This window comes from Phacochoerus africanus, chromosome 3 (genome assembly GCF_016906955.1).
Source record: "Phacochoerus africanus isolate WHEZ1 chromosome 3, ROS_Pafr_v1, whole genome shotgun sequence".
Taxonomy (NCBI): domain Eukaryota; kingdom Metazoa; phylum Chordata; class Mammalia; order Artiodactyla; family Suidae; genus Phacochoerus; species Phacochoerus africanus.
The window spans coordinates 54,897,815-54,917,913 of record NC_062546.1 but is presented as its reverse complement, the minus strand read 5'-3'; the positions used below and the strand labels follow the sequence as shown (position 1 = coordinate 54,917,913).

The 20,099-nt window shown below is 44.1% G+C and overlaps 1 protein-coding gene across 1 annotated transcript in view; it reads right to left on the bottom strand.

The window, feature by feature from the left end:
* LOC125121901 (heparan-alpha-glucosaminide N-acetyltransferase-like) overlaps window positions 1-17,232 on the bottom strand; it is a 34,356-nt gene extending 17,124 nt beyond the window's left edge. Inside the window, 5 exon segments of the mRNA XM_047770209.1 lie at window positions 1,910-2,007; window positions 3,354-3,423; window positions 8,393-8,485; window positions 15,934-16,103; window positions 17,173-17,232. Coding sequence (XP_047626165.1) covers window positions 1,910-2,007; window positions 3,354-3,423; window positions 8,393-8,485; window positions 15,934-16,103; window positions 17,173-17,232 — 491 coding nt within the window.
* Between the last annotated feature and the right edge of the window lie 2,867 nt (window positions 17,233-20,099).

Genomic DNA, 20,099 nt, shown 5'->3' with positions numbered 1-20,099 from the left:
GTGTTCATGAGGATGTGGGTTCGATTCCTGGCCTCACTCAGTGGGTTAAGGATCTGGCATTGCTACAAGCTGCAGAGTAGGTCAAAGATGCAGCTCAGGAGTTCCTGTCGTGACTCAGTGGTTAACGAATCTGACTAGGAACATGAGGTTGTGGGTTCGATCCCTGGCCTCGCTCAGTGGGTTAAGGATCCGGCGTTGCCGTGAGCTGTGGTGTAGGTTGCAGATGCGACTTGGATCCCGCGTTGCTGTGGCTCTGGAGTAGGCTGGCGGCTGCGGCTGCGGCTCCGATTCGACCCCTAGCCTGGGAACCTCCGTATGCCAAGGGTGCAGCCCTAAAAAGACAAAAAAAAAAAAAAAGATGCAGCTCAGATCCTGTGATGTAGGCCTGCAGCTGCAGCTCCAATTCAACTCCTAGTCTGAGAACTTCCATATGCCACAGATGCAGCCCTGAAAAGTAAATAAATAAATAAATAGATTCTGCATATGCTGTTGTATGACACTAATTCTGCAGAACATGGGGAACAAAGACCTTAATGTGTCAGTGGGGTGATTTGCAGGAACTCTGGAGCCCACCTGCCAGGATTCAAAACCCACCTAGTTCCTGAGGGACCTCAGGCAAGTTACTCAATGCTGTAGCTCAATGTCTTCACCAGGGAAGTGGGCATATTAAGAATACTTCGAGGAGTTTCCATCATGGTGCAGTAGTTAACGAATCTGACTAGGAACCATGAGGTTGCGGGTTCGATCCCTGGCCTTGCTCAGTGGGTTAAGGATCCGGTGTTGCCGTGAGCTGTGCTGTAGGTCGCATATGTGGCTCGGATCCTGCGTTGCTGTGGCTCTGGGTAGGCCGGCAGCTATAGCTCTGATTCAACTCCTAGCCTGGGAACCTCCATATGCCGCGGGAGTGGCCCTAGAAAAGGCAAAAAGACAAAAAAAAAAAAAAGAATACTTCAAGTCCCTGTTGTGGCTCAGCAGTAATGAACTCGACTGGTTTCCATAAGGACACAGGTTTGAACCTTCACCTCACTCAGTGAGTTAAGGATCCAGTGTTGCAGTGAGCCGTGGTGTAGGTCATAGACAAGGCTCGGATCTGGTGTGGCTGTGGCTGTGGTGGAGGCTGGGAATTTCCATATTCAGCCTCTAGCCTGGGAACCTCCATATGCTGTGGGTACAGCCCTAAAAAAAAAGACTACGTACCTCACAGGATCCCTAAGAGATAAAATAAATGAGGACAAGTTGGAGTGGGGCTGGGCACACAGGGAGAAACCCGCTGTCAGCCATCGCTAGGACTAGTATCATTACTGAGGTTGGTCCCTGGCTTCAGGGACACACCAGGAGCACTCAGGGCTCTGGGGAGGCTGGTCCAGAGCTCTCAGGTTGTCACAGGGTCTACAAGGCCTCAGTGGGTAGGAACAGATGACTTGGCACCTACGTATTTCTTTTTAGGCATACAGTTATAGGCTTTCTGTTCAGAGTTCGGTCCTGGCCTTCATCCTCGACCCAGAATTAGAGAGTAACAGCTATCCCCTGTGATCCTGGGTCTGCTACCCAAAGGGCCTGACGTTCCAGCTGCCTGGCCAGTGCGGGTGAGGAAGAGGGCGGCCACCTGCCCAGACTTGGGCCCACAGGAAGCTCTGTACTAACGTGAGAGGTTTCTCAGGTCCCCATGGAGCCTATTCTGGCCCCCCCACCCCCCTGTTCCTGCCTAGGGACATGTCACACAGGATCTTGGGACAGCTTCCAAGTTAGGAGCAGCTGCTGATTTATCTCTACAGCAGGAACTCCTTTCTAGCCCAGAAAGTAAACAATTCATCAAATGCCTTAGGTTGGCAGTGTGCGTATGTGTGAACCTGCCACCTGAGGTGTCCTGTGCCCTGCCCCCCGCTGGGTCCCCAGGGGCCCCACATACCCCTGGAATGTGTCCACGCAGCGGAGGTGCAGTGGGGCTGCCGACAGTCGCCGGGCCTCCGGTTGAGGGTCAGCTGCCCTGCTTGGAGAGCCCAGCTCCTTCCGGAAAAGGGGAGAAAGACTAGATGGTTCAGAATGCTAAAGTGTCAACTACACTTTTCTGATTTATTAGGGAAGAAATGAGCAAAGTGGAAGGCAAGGATGGCTCTTCTGGACAACACTGTAATTTGCTTCTGTAAGACCCCACCTAGAGGTTTGGTTTTTCATCTTATTTGGTTTTGTGCTTCCTGCTGACCTGGCAGTGGCCAAGCCGATCAACGACCACAAGGGACATCAGGAACAAGGTAAGAGCAAGTATGGCCGTAAATGGACATAAATATGGCCACAGGAAATGATTAACACGAAAAACATGTTCAGTCATCACAGCAAGCCATCACTTTTATAGATTTTTTTTTTTTCTGGCCATGCCCGTGGCATGCAGAAGTTCCTAGGCCTGGCGTTTCCACTGTGGCTCAGCAGATTAAGAACCCAACATAGTGTCTGTGAAGATGCAGGTTCCATCCCTGGCCTTGCCCAGAGGATTAGGATCTGACATTACCAGTAGCTGTGGTGTAGGTCACAGATGAAGCTCAGATCTGGTACTGCTGTGGCTGTGCTGCAGGCCTGCAATTGCTGCTCTGATTTGACCCCTAGCCCAGGAACTTCCATGAGCCGCAGGTACGGCCTTGAAATGAAAAAAAAAAAAAAAAAAGGAGAGAAAGAAGTTTCCAGGCCAGGGATTGAACCCATGCTACAGCAGCAAAAGCAGTGACAATACTAGGTCCTTACCCCCTGAGCCACCAGGGAACTCTCTATAGATTTTACTATTGGTGCCTCTTATTCTTTTGTTTTCATCTTGATACTCTCTACTTAACTGGACGAATTAATAGTGCTGCTGGCAGAGTGAAAACAATCTGCACACCCAGCATCACGATGAAGCCCAAGCTCCAGCCTCACAAAGAAAGAGAAAGGACTGCACCCTTTACAGAGGCCAGAGGAGACTGCTATTTATTAAGAATGCAAGACACTGGAAGTTCCCCTTGTGGCTCAACAGAAATGAATCCGACTAGTATCCATGAGGATGCAAGTTCGGTCCCTGGCTTCACTCTGTGGTTCAGGGGATCTGGAGTTGCCATGAGCTGTGGTATAGGTCACAGATGCAGCTCAGATTCTGCACTGCTGTAGCTACGGCATAGGCTGGCAGCTGCAGCTCCGACTGGACCCCTACCTTGGAAACTTTCGTATGCCACAGGTGCAGCCCTAAAAAAAAAAAAAAAAAAAAAGAATGCAGGACACACAACCTGGCCTTCCAAAACATAAGATAATAAGGATTATTCAATGGGGAACTTTCAATTCCAAATCTAGGAAACTACCCAGAGCACACATGATGTGCTCCAATAACTCACAGAATTGATGAGGCGATCGGTTTCCCGCATGTTTATTGCTTTAGAAATCCAATTATGAAAGTCTTCCAAACTGTAAATAAATAAAAGGCTCGGTTAACTGACTTTCTTTGGCAGCATTTTCAGAATGATATCAATTTGAAAGAAAATTAAAGTTCACATTCTATACAAGTTAAAGAATTAGACATTTTAAAGTTTTTTTAATGAAGCAAAAGTAGGAATCAAAGTTTATAATAGCAGTACTTTCAAATGCTCAACCCTGACAGCATGGGTTCCTCATTAGTGAAAGAGGAATAAAGACAATTGCCAAGGAGGAGGAGGAAGGAGTGGGATGGACGGGGAGTTTGGGGTTATAGATGCAAACTATTCCATTGAGAATGGATAAGCAATGAGGTCCTGCCGTACAGCCCAGGGAACTATATTCAATCTCTTGGGACAGAATATAATGTGAGACAGTACAAGAAAATGTGTGTGTGTGTGTGTGTGTGTGTGTGTGTGTGTGTATGACTGGGTCAACTATGCTGTACTATAGAAATGGCACAAACTTGGCACCACTGTAAATCAACTATACTTTAATAAAAAAATAAAACAGGAGTTATTGAGGTAACAATCCTGACTAGTATCCATGGCTCAGAGGCAACAACTGTGGCTCAGAGGTAACAATCCCGACTAATAGCCATGAGGATGCAGGTTTAATCCCTGGCCTCCCTCATTGAGTTAGGGATCCGGCGTTGCCACGAGCTGTTGTGTAGGTCACAGAATCTGCTCGGATTCTGAGTTGCTCTGGCTGTGGAGTGGGCTGGCAACTGTAGCTCCAATTCGACCCCTAGTCTGGGAACTTCCAAATGCTGCAGATATGGCCCTAAAAACAAAATAATAAAATAAACTAGGTTTCAATGATTAAAAAAAGAAAGGCTGAAGCCACCATCTCTGCTGGATATAAAAGAAATTACGGAATTCCCATTTGGCCCAGTGGTAAGGAATCTGACTAGTATGCAGGAGGATGCAGGTTCGATCCCTGGCCTTGATCAGTAGGTTGGGGATCTGGCATTGCTTTGAGCTGTGGTGTAGGTTGCAGACTCAGCTAAGATCCTGTGTTGCTATGGCTGTGGCTGTGGTGTAGGCCAGCAGCTGCAGCTCCAATTCGACCTTTAGCCTAGGAATTTCCATATGCCTCAGGTGCAGCCCTAAAAAGACAAAAAAAAAAAAAAGTTATATGTTGAGAACTGGAAATCAAACCTGTGTTGAAGATAATTCCCTATGTGTTTGTCTTTAAAATATACCATATTATCCTGTTTGAAAAAATTACTTTGGAGAATAAAAGAACTTAAAACCAAAAGAAAAAAAAAAAAAGGAGCCTTCATTCAACAGTGTCGTGAGGATGAGAGGTGATCATTATTCCCCATGACTAGAATTCTGATTGACAACATGTTAAAGTCAGGACAGCAAAAGGCTGCAAATAACCACACGTGCTCAATGCAGCAATGACTGATCACAGTGTCTGCAAGCTGTAAGAGATGAGCTACGGCTGTTAAAACAGCAGGACAGTGCAGCAACGTGGATGGACCTAGAGAGGATCATGGAGTGAGTCAATGACAAACACTTACGTGTGGAATCTAAAACACGACACAAAGGAACCTACCTATGAGACAGAAACAGACTCACAGACGTACATACAGAACAGACTTGTGGTTGCCAAGGGGGAAGAGGAAGGAAGTGGGAGGGACTGGGGGTTTGGGGTTAGATGGCAAATTACTACATACAGGATGGATAAGCAACAAGGCCCTACTATACAACACAGTGAGCTCTATTTACTATCCTGGGATAGACCATAGTGGAAAAGAATTTTAAAAGGAATGTATATATGTGTATAACTGAGTCACTCTGCCGTACAGCCGAAATTTGCTTAAATATTCTTATTCAAGTATATGCTGATTACAATGTTATACCAATTTCTACTGTAGAGCATAGTTGACCCAGTCACAACTAACATATTCTTTTTCTCATAATATCTTTCACCATGTTTGATCCCGAGAGATTGGATACAGTTCCCTGTGCTGTGTTGTAGGACCGCATTGCTCATCCATTCTAATAGTTTACAGCAATAATTAACACAACATTGTAAATAAAGTATACATCAAGAAAATAAATTTTAAAAAAGTAAAAATGTAAAAAATAAAACAGTAGGAACAGGACAGTCAAGGTGTACAGCTGACTTTCTCTCAACCCTGATTTTATTAATATTTGTCTGCTCTGGAAAAAAAAAAAAAAAGAATGTCCATACAAAAAAATATAAATACAAACAGGGAGTTCCCATCGTGGCTCAGTGGTTAACGAATCCAACTAAGAACCATGAGGTTGCGGGTTCGATCCCTGGCCTCGCTCAGTGGGTTACGGATCCGGCATTGCTGTGAGCTGTGGTGTAGGTCGCAGATGCGGCTCAGATCCCGCGTTGCTGTGGCTCTGGCGTAGGATCCCTGGCTTTGCTCAGTGGGTTAAGGATCCAGCGTTGCCATGAACTGTGGTGTAGGTTGCAGACGAGGCTTGGACCCCGAGTTGCTGTGGCTCTGGCGTAGGCTGGTGGCTACAGCTATGATTGACCCTAGCCTGGGAAATCTCCATGTTGCAGCGGGGAGCTGGCCCTAGGACAGGCAAAAAACAAAAAAAGACAAAAAAAAAAAAGAAAGAAAGAAAGAAAAAAAGAAATATAAATACAAACTGCAAAACCCAGTATTCCAGACTCAATGGCAAAATAAATAAAAATGCGTGTATGCAAACTGAGAAAGTCTGAAAGTGACCTTGGAGTGATTCAGGTACAGTTACTTGTGGCTGGGGTCTCTCCTCTTGGATCAGTGGTTTAGTGCCCGAAAATATCCAGATAAGATTTTAAATTGATTTACACGAGTAACAAAAGATAAATACATTAACTCGTTTTTCTTTAAAAAAACGAGAGTTCTTAGGAAAAATAAAACAGTTTATCTTAGCTCTTTCACACAATATTTTCACTCTGAGTTAGTTTACTTCTCCCCTTCTCTTTTTTTAAATTTTTCAGTGGAAACGAATCCTGATTTCTAAGACACTAAAGATTGCTTAGTGACCTGATGGGGTAATATCATTTGTTATTTACAACCCCTGAAATTTTCTAGGATGGTTTCACTTTCATTTTGTGCCCCTAAGAATAAGAACAGGAGGAATTCCCTGGTGCCCTAGGGATTAAGGACTTGGCATTGTCACTGCTGTGGCTCAGGTTCAACCCCTGGCCCAGGAATGTCCATATGCCACGGCATGGTCAAAAAAATTTAAAAAAAAACAAGAACTTTCCAAGTTTATGTCCCCACATTTGATGATTAAAATCCACAAATCCTTTCTCAAACTCAACAACCATGGCAAACTCAGAGCCCCAGGCCAATTTGTTCTTTTTCAAATAATAATGATTACCTTGCATTTTTTATTTGGAATATGAGAGCAATTAAATTTATCATTTTAGTAGGTACATGTCTTTGATGAGAAAATCAAGAGAATGCATATCTTTGAGTATAAATCATCAAGGGCTTTCCAGTGGAAATTACACAAAACATTTCTAAAAACTGAGTCCTTTTATGTACTGTGTGCTTCTAGCTCTCTTGATACTGAAACATGTAATAAACTTTATGTTACCAGATTTGGAGACATTGAAAATAAATCTTCTATTAAAAAAAAAAGTATATGTTAGCCTGGCAAAAAAAAAATCCATGTTTTGGAGTTCCTGCTGTGGTGCAATGGGATCGGCAGTGTCTCTGGAGCACTGGGAAGCAGGTTCAATCCCTAGCCCAGCACAGCGGGTTGAGGATCTGGCATTGCCACAGCTATAGCTTAGGTTGCAACTGTGGCTTGGATCTGATCCCCTGATCCCTTGCCTGGGAACTCCATATGCCGTGGGACAGCCAAAAAAAAAAAAAAAAAGCATGTTTTGCATAAAGTTTGCACATTTGAGTTATTCAATAAATCATAGGATTTTTTCCTTTTCTTATTTTTGGTCATGGACAGTTCCACACATATACATACGCATAAGCAGACACTCCAGTATAACGACCCTGCATGGACCCATCACCTACCTCAACAAGTGTCAGTCTTACTTCATCTATGCTCCCGCCCACTGCCCCTTTCTCCTGCCTTGGCTTGATTATTATCACTTTTTTGGCTGCAACTGCATATGCGGAAATTCCTGGGCCAGGGACCAAACCTGAGCCACAGCAGTGACAATGCCAGATCCTTAACTGCTGGGCCGCCGGGGAACTCCCTGGGCTTTATTATTTTAAAGAAAAGTCACAGACATCATACCATTTCACCCAGAAATACTTCACCATAAATACCTTTACTATTACTAAAAGATAAGGATTCTTTATTTTTAAATGTAACTACCATACTATTACCACATTTTAAAATATTATCAATAATTACTTCGGAGTTCCCAAGGAATTCTTTATTTTTAAATGTAAGGATTCTTTATTTTTAAATGTAACTACCATACTATTACCACATTTTAAAATATTACCAATAATTCCTTGGGAGTTCCCAGTGCAGTGGGTTAATGATCTGGCTTGTCTCTGCAGAGGCACTGGTTCAACCTGCAGCCCGATGCAGTGGGTTAAGGATCTGATATTGCTGTGGCTGTGGCATAGGTCGCAGCTGCACCTCTGACTCAGCCCCTAGCCTGGAAACTTCCATATGCTGTGGGTACAGCCATTAAAGAAAAAAAAATCCTCAACATTATCAAATATCCAGTTCAATTTTCCTATCTTTTCTACAGTTTAATTGCTCAAATCAGTATCTAAACATGATCCATATATCCAGTCATAAAAATATATATATATTTTAGGAAGGGTGTACCTGCGGCATGTGGAGGTTCCTGGGCCAGGGCTCGAATCCACACCACAGCAGCAACCTGAGCCACAGCAATGACAACACTGGACCCTTAATCCAGTGCAGCACAAGGGAACTTCCTGAACATATTTTTCCTATATTCTATTTTTCCCAACGTGTCCACCCAAACCCCTGCTCACCTCATCAGGAACCTTAGAAAGGACAGCACAATGATGAGTGGAGTCACTTCTGCAGGACTCCCCTCGAGACACTCCACCAGAGACGCCCAGCCTCTTCCCAGTCACGAGAGGGCAGCAGGCAAACCCAAGTAACAACATTGGCCAGTTCTCCTCAAAAATGTCAAGGTCAGGAGTTCCTGTTGTTGCTCAGCAGTAATGAACCCGACCAGTCTCCTTGAGGATGCAGGTTCGATCCCTGGCCTCACTCAGTGGGTCAGGGATCGGCAGTGCTGTGAGCTGTGGTGTAGGTCGCAGACGTGGCTCAGATCCCAAGTTGCTATGGCTGTGGTGTAGACTGGCAGCTGCAGCTCCAATTCAGCCCCTAGCCTGGGAATTTCCATATGCCACAGTCGTGCCCCTAAAAAAAAAAAAAATGCTTTTTGTAATCCCTGTATTCAGATCAGGATCCAAGCGAGGTTTGTATTAGTAAAGTGTCTTAAATCTCATGCATCCATCAGCAGCCACGGTCCCCTATCAGTGCATATCATTCACACTCTTGATCTGCCAGGACACTTGTGCCTGGGCTTGTTTGTTCCTCCATCCTCCAAGTGTTCTGTAAGTGGGAGATGAGCTGTCAAGCCTCGGCTGAGAAGCTCCCCGGCAACACTGTGCAGGGGCTCTTTCCCACCAGGAGAGAACTTCCTGCTTCTGGCCATGTGCCTGACACATGCATCCAGCTGGGGATAGCCTGCCCGTAAAGTTCCCCTTTCATCCAGTGATTCCACCCACTCATGATTTTTCCTTGAAACAATTAGGTCATTAGTTGATGCAAAATATTCTGCCATTCTGCCACATTTATTAGCTGGGCTTTTCTGTAAAGGATCTACCTTCACCATCTAGGACTATTTCCTTATCATAAAAATACAGTCAAAACAGGACTGGTGGGACAGAGGATCCTTCCTTTCAAGTGACAAATTTATTTTTTTTCTGCCTTTATTTAAAAAAAAATTTAATGTACAATTGATTTACAATGTTATGTAAATTTCTGCTGTATAGCAAAGAGATTCAGTCATAAACACACACACACACACACACACACACACTATGTTGGGTTCTTAACCCAGTGAGCCACAGTGGGAATTCAAGTGACAACTTTTCTTTTTTGCTTTTTAGGGCTGCACTAACGGCCTATGGAAGTTCCCAGGCTAGCAGTTGAATCAGAGCTACAGCTGCTGACCTGTACCGCAGGCACAGCAAGTTAGGATCCCAGCTGCATCTGTGACCCACACCACAGCTCACAGCAACACAGGACCCTTAACCCACTGAGCTAGGCCAGAGACCAAACCTGCATCCTCACGGATACTAGTCGAATTTGTTACTGCTCAGCCATGACGGGAACTCCTCAAGTGATAACTTTAAATCATACCAGTTAACATCAGGTATCCTTGTGTACTTGTTCTCTCCAAAAGCAACCAAAGTATTGCTTTTACTTTTGTTTGGGTAAGGGGACCTTGTGCCTTTTAGCTTCATAATGAACTCTTTGGTTTTTGAATGTTCAATGTATTTCCATCAATTACATTCGTTATTCTCGATCCCTTTTTTTTTTTTTTGGCTGCATCCACAGCATGTGGAAGTTCCTGAAACAGGCATTGAACCCATAGCACAGCAGCAACAGGAGCCACTGCAGTGACAGTGCCTGGCCCTTAACCTGCTGCACCACCAGGGAACTCCTCCTGATTCTTTTTTAATGATTAAAACCGCCCTTTCATGTTGGCTCTTACCAGTGTTCTTCTGACACGACCCCACAGTCTGCAACAGCAGCACTGTGAATAGTTCTTACTTCTCGCTATAGTACCAGGGATTTCTGACACTAAATAGGGGCTCAGAGTGACAGATTTTCTCCAGTGATCAGCGAATGAATGATCCCTCCTTAGCCCAAGGGGATCTGGACTGTCAAAGATACATACAGGAGGAGTTCCCATCATGGTGCAGTGGTTAACGAATCCAACTAGGAACCATGAGGTTGCGGGTTTGATCCCTGGCCTCGCTCAGTGGGTTAAGGATCCGGCGTTGTCGTGAGCTGTGGTGTAGGTCACAGATGTGGCTTGGATCCTGCATTGCTGTGGCATAGCCCAGTGGCTACAGCTTCAATTCAAGCCCTAGCCTGGGAACCTCTACATGCTGCAGGGGCAGCCCTAAAAAGCAAAACAAACAAACAAACAAACAAAAAAACCTGTAAAGATTGGAGGAGGGACGTGATCTTAGGAACAAATTTGTAAGGATGTGCCCACAACAGGGCAGGACAAAAGAGCAGGCTAAACTGCAAAGCCGTTTCAAAGGCCTTTCTACAAAGGCCTCAGCCAGGCTCACAGAGGTTCTTGCTCCTAGGATGCCCTTCCTAGACAGTCTGATTTGAGGTAAGAGGGTCCCCATGTGGACCAAGCTGCTGACAGCAAGGAGGTGTAATCCTTAATTGATGCTTACCCACTGAGTGAGGCCAGGGATCGAAGCCATATCCTCATGGAAACTAGTCAGATTTGTTTCCACTTGAACCACAAAGGGAACTCCCAAATGGGACCTAATTAAACTTAAAACTTTTTACATGGCAAAGGAAACCCTAAACAAAACCAAATGACCACCCAACAGAATGGGAGGAAATATTTGCAAATGAAGCAACTGGCAAGGGATTAATCTCCAAATTATATAAACATCTCCCTAAACTCACTATCAAAAAAATAAACAACCCCATCAAAAAAAATTGGCAGAAGATCTAAACAGACAATTCTCCAAAGAAGACATACAGATGTGAAAAGATGTTCAACATCACTAATTATTAGAGAAATTCAAATCAAAACTACTACCACCTTACACCAGCCAGAATGACCATCATCAAAAGTCTACAAACAATAAACCCTGGAGAGGGTGTGGAGAAGAGGGAACCCTCTTACACTGTTGGTGGGAATGTAAATTGGTGCAACCACTATGGAAAATAGTATGGAGATTCCTCGAAAAACTGAAAATAGAATTATGATATGATCTAGCAGTCACACTCCTGGGCATCTATCTAGAGAAAAGAATGACTTAGAAAGATACATATACCCCAATGTTCATTGCAGCGCTCTATACAATTGCCAAGACATGGAAGCAACCTAAATGTCCACCAACAGAGGAGAGATTGAGGAAGATATGGTACATATACACAATGGAACATCACTCAGCCATAAAAAGGAATGAACTAATGGCATTTGCAGCAACATGGATGGACCTAGAAATTATCATGCCAAGTGAAGTTAGTCAGACCATGAAACACAAACGTCATAAGATATCACTTATATGTAGAAGCTTAAAAAAGGATCCAAAGAACTCATTTGCAGAACAGAAACTCATAGACTTTGAAATACTTATGGTTACCAAAGGATCCAGGTTGTGGGGGAAGGATGAGAGTTTGGGATGGAAATGTTCTAAAATTAGGTTGTGGAGGTGCCCTTGTGGCTCAGCGGGAACGAATCTGATTAATAGCCATGAGGATGCAGGTTCGATCCCTGGCCTTGCTCAGTAGGTTAAAGACGGCATTGCCATGAGCTGTGCTGTAGATCTCGGACATGGCTTGGATCTGGCATTGCTGTGGTTGTGGCGTAGGTCGGCAGATATAGCTTTGATTCAACCCTTAGCCTGGGAACCTCCATATGCCGTGAGTGAGGCCCTAAATAGACAAAAAATTACAAAAATTAAATCAGGTTGTGATGATGGTTATACAACTATAAATATAATAAAATGATTGAATTTTTTAAAAAAGCAATGCCCTTTTGCAGCAATGTGAGGCAACTAGAGATTTGTACTAAATGAAATCAGAAAGAGACAGACAAATACCATATGACATCACTTATGTGTGGACTCTAAAATAGGGTACAAACAAACCCATCTCTGAAACAAAAACAGACTCACGGACAAGGAGGACAGACTTGCGGTTGCCAAGGAAGATGTGGTTGGAGGAGAGATGGAGTGGGAGGTTGGGGTTAACAGATGTAAGAGAGGATAAACAACAAGGCCCTACTGTATTGTGCAGAGAACTACATCCAATATCCTATGATAAACCATAATGGAAAAGGATATATATTTAAAAGTTATATGCATAACTGAATCACTTTGTTGTACAGCAGATATTAACACAATATTGTTAATCAACTATACTTTTATTAAAATTTAAAAAAGACTTCTAGCCGCTCCACATCTTCCCCCAAACTTGGTACTGTCGGTCTTTTTCTTTTCTTTCTTTCTTTTTTTTTTTCTTCTTTTTTGGCTACTCTGAAGCATATGGAGTTTCCAGGCCAGGGATCAGATCCCAGCCACAGCTGCAGTGAGGCCGGATCCTTTAACCCACTGTGCCAGTGCTGGTGGCATCCTGGGACCACAGAGATGCCACCAACTCCTAAGTCTTTTTCATTATGGCCATTCTGGTGGGTGGGTACTATAGCTCACTGTGATTTAAATTTGCCTTCCCAGGGTGAGTCATGATGTTGAGAACATTTTTTTTTTTTTGTCTTTTTGCCATTTCCAGGGCCGCTCCCATGGCATATGGAGGTTCCCAGGACATGGGTCTAATTGGAGCTATAGCCACCAGCCTACGCCAGAGCTACAGCACTTGGGGATCTGAGCCGTGTCTGTGACCTACACCACAGCTCACGGCAACGCTGGATCCTTAACCCATTGAGCAAGGCCAGGGATTGAACCCACAACCTCATGGTTCCTAGTCAGATTTGTTAACCACTGAGCCATGACGGGAACTCCAGCACATGTTTTTATGATTATTGGATGGCATGTACTTCCTCATCCCACAAAATGAAGAAATGGGGTTACGTTAACCCTAACTTCACGTGCCTGTGACTACAGCAATGGGGAATAAATAACAGTCAAGCTCCATAAAATGCCAGACCATTGCTTTGTTTCTGCTAGAACACTATTGCTTTTTGAAGAATTTTATTTAACATATTAGAAATCTAAATCAACATACAGGCTGACTGTTCTTCTGTGAAAAATCCCAAAATAGGAATTATAACTGATCAGGAACAGAAGAGGAGGACAGAGTTAATAAGCACTTATTCATTCAGCAAATCTTTCCTCAGCATGTACCGTGTGCAGGTACTACCAGACCCTGGAGCACGGCAGTGACTAGGCCAGACACCAGCCCTGAGCCAGCAAAGCTCACACTTCAGCCACTTGGGATGGACGTGATAGTAAACTCACACTGTTGGGGGTTGTTTTCTTTCTGCCCCTTCTAGACTGGAAAGTGCTTGAGGGCAGGGTCCCAGTCTTGCTCCTCACTGAGTCCTCATTTTATTTTCTTGAATTTTTTAAAATTTCCCATTAAAGCATAGTTGATTTAGAATGTTGTGCCAATTTCTGATGTGCAGCAAAGTGACCTACACCACAGCCATAGCAACATGTGATCTGAGCGGCATCTTCATCCTATACCACAGCTCATGGCAACGCCGGATCCTTAACCCCCTGAACAAGGCCAGGGATTGAACTGGCATCCTCCTGGATGCTAGTCAGGTTCATTTCTGCTGAACCACAAAGGGAACTCCTGTTTTTGTTTGTGTTTCTTCAATTCCAAGCATTCTACAAAGTTCATGCTAAAATTGTACTGCCATCAAGGGATGCCTCAATAGAAAAATGAACAAGAATCTCAGCCCATTACTATTTCATTCCCTCAAGGTCATTTCCTCACAGTCAGGTCAGCCCCATCAGCACAGCCCACTCAGATGTCCTGGGCCCCCGCCTCTGCTCGGCATACCAGTTCGTGAGAACTGGCTGCCTGGAGACTAGACAACCTGGTACCATCTCCCACAATCAGTCTCCCACTCCTTCAAGCTTATCTCTGGTGTCAGAGAAGAATGAGCCTTAGAGCTTGTACATTTTGACTCCAGCACTTGGGAGAAGCCTCAGCACAGCCATCACCATCTGGTGGGCAGGGCAGGAGTGGCTGGCTGTGTAGTCACCTGCCACCTAGGCCACCCCCTCACCCCACCAGGCAGCCAGAACTGTGAACAAAGTCAGACAGGACCCCAGTGGAGAGCACTCATTCTGGGTCTCTGGGGGAGCCTCTATTAAGGATATTTATTTCTGGGGTTCTGGGGATAGGATGGGGACAGCAGCGCTCAGAACCCCTAGAAACTCCATCCAGTCATCTAATTCTCATCAGGTGCATCTACTTAGCCATACCTGTGGGAAAAGGCCCATGATGCCAACTACACAAATGAACCCAGAATAAAACAATGAGGCTTGGGTCACCCTTCCTTCTCACCAGATTATTCAGACTCAACTGTGTGAGTCCAGACAAGCCAATTTCCCTCAATCGGCCTCAAGTTTTCTCCCTCTAAAATGGATAGGGAGAGATGGAACTTCTAAGACCATGACTCTGATTTTGACCTAAAGTCAGAAAAGAAGTACTGCCAAGTGTATAATACAGGCTCATTGTTCTTCTCCCATAGGCTGAAGTTCACTGACATACTAACATTGTCATCGTCTTCCAAAAGCTCTTTCCCCCAAAGATCCATGGAACGACTGAGAATCTGCATTGGAAATTTTGTGACTCAGTTTTCTCCTACCATTCCCACCCCTACCTACACATACCATGCGCATCTCAACCCTCACCTGAGCCCTTCTCAGGGTGGGGATTCAGAGTTCCTGTTGTGGCTCAGCCAGTTAAGAACTCAATGTAGTGTCCATGAGGCTTGCTTAGTGGGTTAAGGATCCATTGTTGCTGCAAGCTGTGGCGTAGGTTGTCTGTAGGTTGTGGCTCAGATCCCAAGTTGCGGTGGCCGTGGTGTAGGCCAGTAGCTGCAGCTCCAATTCAACCCCTAGCCTGGGAAGTTCCATATGCCACGGTGCAGCCATTTAATAAATAAATAAATAATTAAATAAATAAATAAATAAATAAATAAATAAAGGCTGGCATGCTGGCAGACCTGGACTGCAAATCTCAAGTACTTGAATTTAACATTTGCTATTTTGAGTCCTGCACCATCCATTCCTGGCACCATGGAGGACAATCTGTTTCGTCTTTTTTCTAGGGTCATACCCGAGGCATATGGAGGTTCCCAGGCTAGGGGTCCAATCGGAGCTGTAGCCGCCGGCCTACACCAGAGCCACAGCAACGGCAGATCCCAAGCCTCGTCTGTGACCTACACGACAGCTCACAGCAACGCCGGATCCTTAACCCTCTGAGCAAGGCCAGGGATCAAACCCACAACCTCATGGTTCCTAGTCAGATTCGTTTCTGCTGCACCACAACGGGAACTCCCATCACCATCTACTTGTTGACTGTTTCTCCTGAGTGCCAGATTCTACCCTGGGCACCTGGGCTGCCGAGAACAATGTGTCAGGGTCCTAAATTAGGGCAAAGCCACATCAGTCTACATGACAGCAGTTAACTCCTGGGAGAAAACACCAAGTGAGGGCCTGCCTGGGGGCAACCTTGAGGACACTACAGCCAATGCAGAAGGTCCAGCCTCACCTCGCTGATCAATGGTCGCTGCAGGCTGTGGAGAAACGCCACTTACGCCTGCGGAGCTGGATGCAGTCCCTCCCAGGGCGCCCTGTCTGCGGGCCCCACGCACTGGCCACCGGCCACCGACTCCATCAGGCTGCCCAGCAAGGCCAGCATAGGCAGCAGGAGCAGAAGGAGCGCCGCCTGCAGGCAGATGGCCAAGACATCCGGGAACCTACAGCACTGGGTGAGGTAAGAGGGGAGGAATGATAATCAATGTCTTGTGAGCTGGAGTTTGGCCAAGTACGGGGAGAGGACAGAAAGACGAGGGAAGAGAGAATTTTAGCTCTTGGTATTTGTTGGGGGAAAACTTTTCCTCTACCCTCTTAGTTTCAGTGATTGGAAGTCTGCAAATTAGATACAAGCAGACTGCCTGAGGAAAAACCATTTAATTACATGTGTCTGTATGCAGATGCTCACAAAGAAATGTGGTTTGGAGGGGTGGCTAGAATTTGGGATTTGCCAACTATTTAATAAGTGGCAAGGAGTAGGAAAAAGGCGTCAATGGATTTTTCCTTAAAATGAGCTTTCCATTCTTATACTTCTATGAAACTAAAATTTTAAGTTTTGTTCCATGGTAATAATTTTTCTTTTTTTTTTATTTTTCAACATAGAATCTTAAATACATAAAATGAAGAAAGTGGTTCTGTTATAATGTCATGTGAAAATTTCAGTGGCAAAAACAAAAAAACCCCAAAAAGCTGCTTGAAGAAGGGAATAAGAGGGGGGCTAAGCTGGTTTTCACCCTGGGTTTCTGATCATGACTTTCTAGTATTAGAAACAAGGAAAACAATATGGAATTCTTGAATTGTAACTCTGGAACTTTGTTTCCATTCTAGAAATGAGGGCGGGCTTTTGGAAACATCTAGTTATATTTATCCACTTCATTCTGAAATGCCTGGGGATATTTCAAACTATATTGCAAGTGCCTCCACCTAGAGTGTCTTTTTACTATTGAAAGATCTTCATTCAAAAATAAACTATACAGTAGAAAAAATAACATTGTGGAAGTACAAATAAATGATCTTCATTCAAAAATAAACTATACAGTAGAAAAAATAACATATTGTGGAAATACAAATAAATAAATGAATCTATTATCTCACTGTTAAAAAAAATAAACCATCTACACAGAAGCATTCACATGAGATTTTCTGAAGCAGTGGAAGAAGTTGAGCATTTTATTAACAAAAGCGTTTCATACAATTGAGTTCTATACTGCCTTCCTTCATAACCAATTTACCCTCATTACCAGGCAGGCGGCAGACCCGATGCAGCTGGTGCCTCCTCTGAAGGGAACCTGGCATGACATCCCTGCCGACCTTTGTATTCTATTGCTTTTGCTTCCAGTGAAGAATGTTGCCTATAATCTGCAATGTACAGGGCAGCCCATTCTCAAGACCCTGCCATTCCAGGTAAAGCATTTTTCTATTCCTGAAGAGATTTAAAAAGTTGCAGGACAGAAGACAGCATGTCTTTTGTTGGAGGTTTACAGGAACATCTTGACTTGACCTACTAAAACAATTCCTGCACCAAGAAGTTTGCAACAACTAACCATGGTCCTCTCTCCCCTGGCCCCTGAAAACACTTTGCTGAAACCCTTTGGGGAGTTCAGGGTTGGGGTGTAGGGGCCCCCATTCTTGCATGATGCTGCAATAAAGCTTTCTCTGCTCCAAACCCACATGTTTTGGTATTGCTTGCCCTAGCTGTGCCTCAGCACACAAAACTGTGTTCAGCACCAAGAAGAATGGTCAGCTCAGTAAGGTAGCTCTGTTTTAGGGGGCCTTGGTCTCACTGTGGAGGAGGGTGGTGAGGACAGCATCACACCCTTTGTGTTACTGAGTCCAAGCTCATACCTTTTGCCCCCTGACTGGCTAATGCATTGAGAGTTGTTGGGGCAAGGAATGACACTTTTATTCAGAAAGCTAGCGGACAGAAAAGCCAAAGGACCCTCTTCCCCCAAGTGGAATTCAGGCTTCTTTCATCCTTAAAAGTGGGGGGAAGGGGAGGGTATGGTTGTTGGTTGCAAACTGCTTGCTGCAGGAATCCTTTGTCCATTAGGTCAGGCCACACTATGCCTACAAACTTCCAAAAGAATAAATGTTACTCCCTCTTTTGCAAATTTACCTCTACATGAATAGAACTTTGAAGGATTAGCAATGAGATCCTGCCGTGTAGCACTGGGACCTATGTCTAGTCACTTAAGATGGAACATGATAATGTGAGAAAAACGAATGTATGCATGTATGTGTAACTGGGTCACCTTGCTGTACAGAAGGAAAAAAAAAATTCTGTTGGGGAAATAACAGTTGATCACAATTTGAAAAGAGAAGAGAAAAAGAAAAAAAAACAAAACTAAAGGTCAGAGTCTTGAGAACAAGGCTCTCGGATATATTTCAGGCTATTGGCAAAAGTCTTTTACTGATACACTTGTAGCATTAGCAACAGGACACAAAGGTTAATGGTTAATGGAAAAGAAACAGATGCAACATGGAATCAGAGTCTTTCTTCCCTTTTCCATTCTGAGGCCATTCTGAGGCTCCATCAGCTCCTGGATGGGCTTCAGTCTCTCAAGAGTCGCCTCGGGAGCAGGAGGAGCTGCTGGAACAGCACCCACACCCCGCCTCCTCTGACCCCTCTTGTAGCACCAAGTCCCTAATGGGGCAGCCGCACAGGCCAGGGCACACATGGCTGGAGAGGAGGAGGACATGACTGGCACAGCAACAGCCCAAGGGTAGGAAGCCAGGCAGTTCTGGCAGTGCTGGGCTGAGAAAGAGCAGAATGAAAACCACGGTTGTTGCCTGCAGTCAACAATTTATGACAAAGAAGACAAGAATATACAATGGAGAAAAGACAGACCCTTCAACAAGAGTTGCTGGAAAAACTGCACAGCTACACATAGAAGAATGAAATTAGAGCACTTCCTGACACCGTTAAAAATGAAACACAAAGTGGATTCAAGATCTAAATATAAGACTGGATACTACAAACTCTTGGAGGAAAACATAGGACAAACACTCTCCAACATAAATCACAGCAATATCTTCTCAGATCCAACTGCTAGAGTAATGACAAAATAAAAACTATGTCTAGTCACTTATGATGGAGCATGATAATGTGAGAAAAAGGAAGGTATGCATTTATGTGTAACTGAGTCACCATGCTGTACAGTAGAAAATTGACAGGACACTGTAAACTATCTCTAATGGAAAAAAATAAAAATCATTATTAAGAAAAAAAAAGAAAAGCAAAAATAAACAAATGGGAACTAATTAAACTTAGATGTTTCTGCACAGCAAAGGAAACCTGAAACAAAACAAAAAGACAACGCACAGAATCAAGCAACAGACATGGGATTAACTTAGAAAATTTATAAACACTTCCTATAGCTCAAAACCAAAAAAAAAAAAAAAAGCCCATCCAAAAATGGGCATCTTCTGATATAAACAGACAATGGTCCAAAGCAGAGATACGGATGGCCACATGAAAACACATGAAAAGTTGTTCAACATAATTAATTACTAGAGAAATGAACATCAAAACTATGATGAGGTATGACCTTACACCAGCCAGAAGGGCCATTATCAAAATCTACAATCAATAAGTGCTAGAGAAGGTGTGGAAAAAAGGGAACCCTAGTACACTGTTGGTGGGAATGTAAGTTGGTGCAACCACTGTGGAAAACAGTATGGAGATTCCTCAGAAAACTCAAAATAGAATGCCCATTTGATCCAGCAGTCCCACTCCTGGGCATCGATCTAGAGAAATCCATGACTCGAAAAGATATGTGTACTCCAGTGTTCATTGCAGCACTACTTACAATAGCCAAGACGTGGAAACAACCTACATGTGCATCAACAGAGGAGTGGATAAAGAAGACATGGTACATATACACCATGAAATATTACTCAGCCATTAAAAGGAAAGGAAGAACAGCATTTGCAGCAACATGGATGGACCTAGAAATTATCATGCTAGGTGTGGTTAGTCAGACAGTGAGACACAAACATCATATGCTGTCCCTTACATGTGGAACCTAAAAAAAAGGACATAATGAACTTCTTTGCAGAACAGAAACTTAACAGACTTTGAAAAAATTATGGTTTCCAAAGGAGACAGTTTGGGGGGTGGGGGGATGGGCTGGGGGTTAGGGACGGTAATGCTATAAAACTGGGTCTT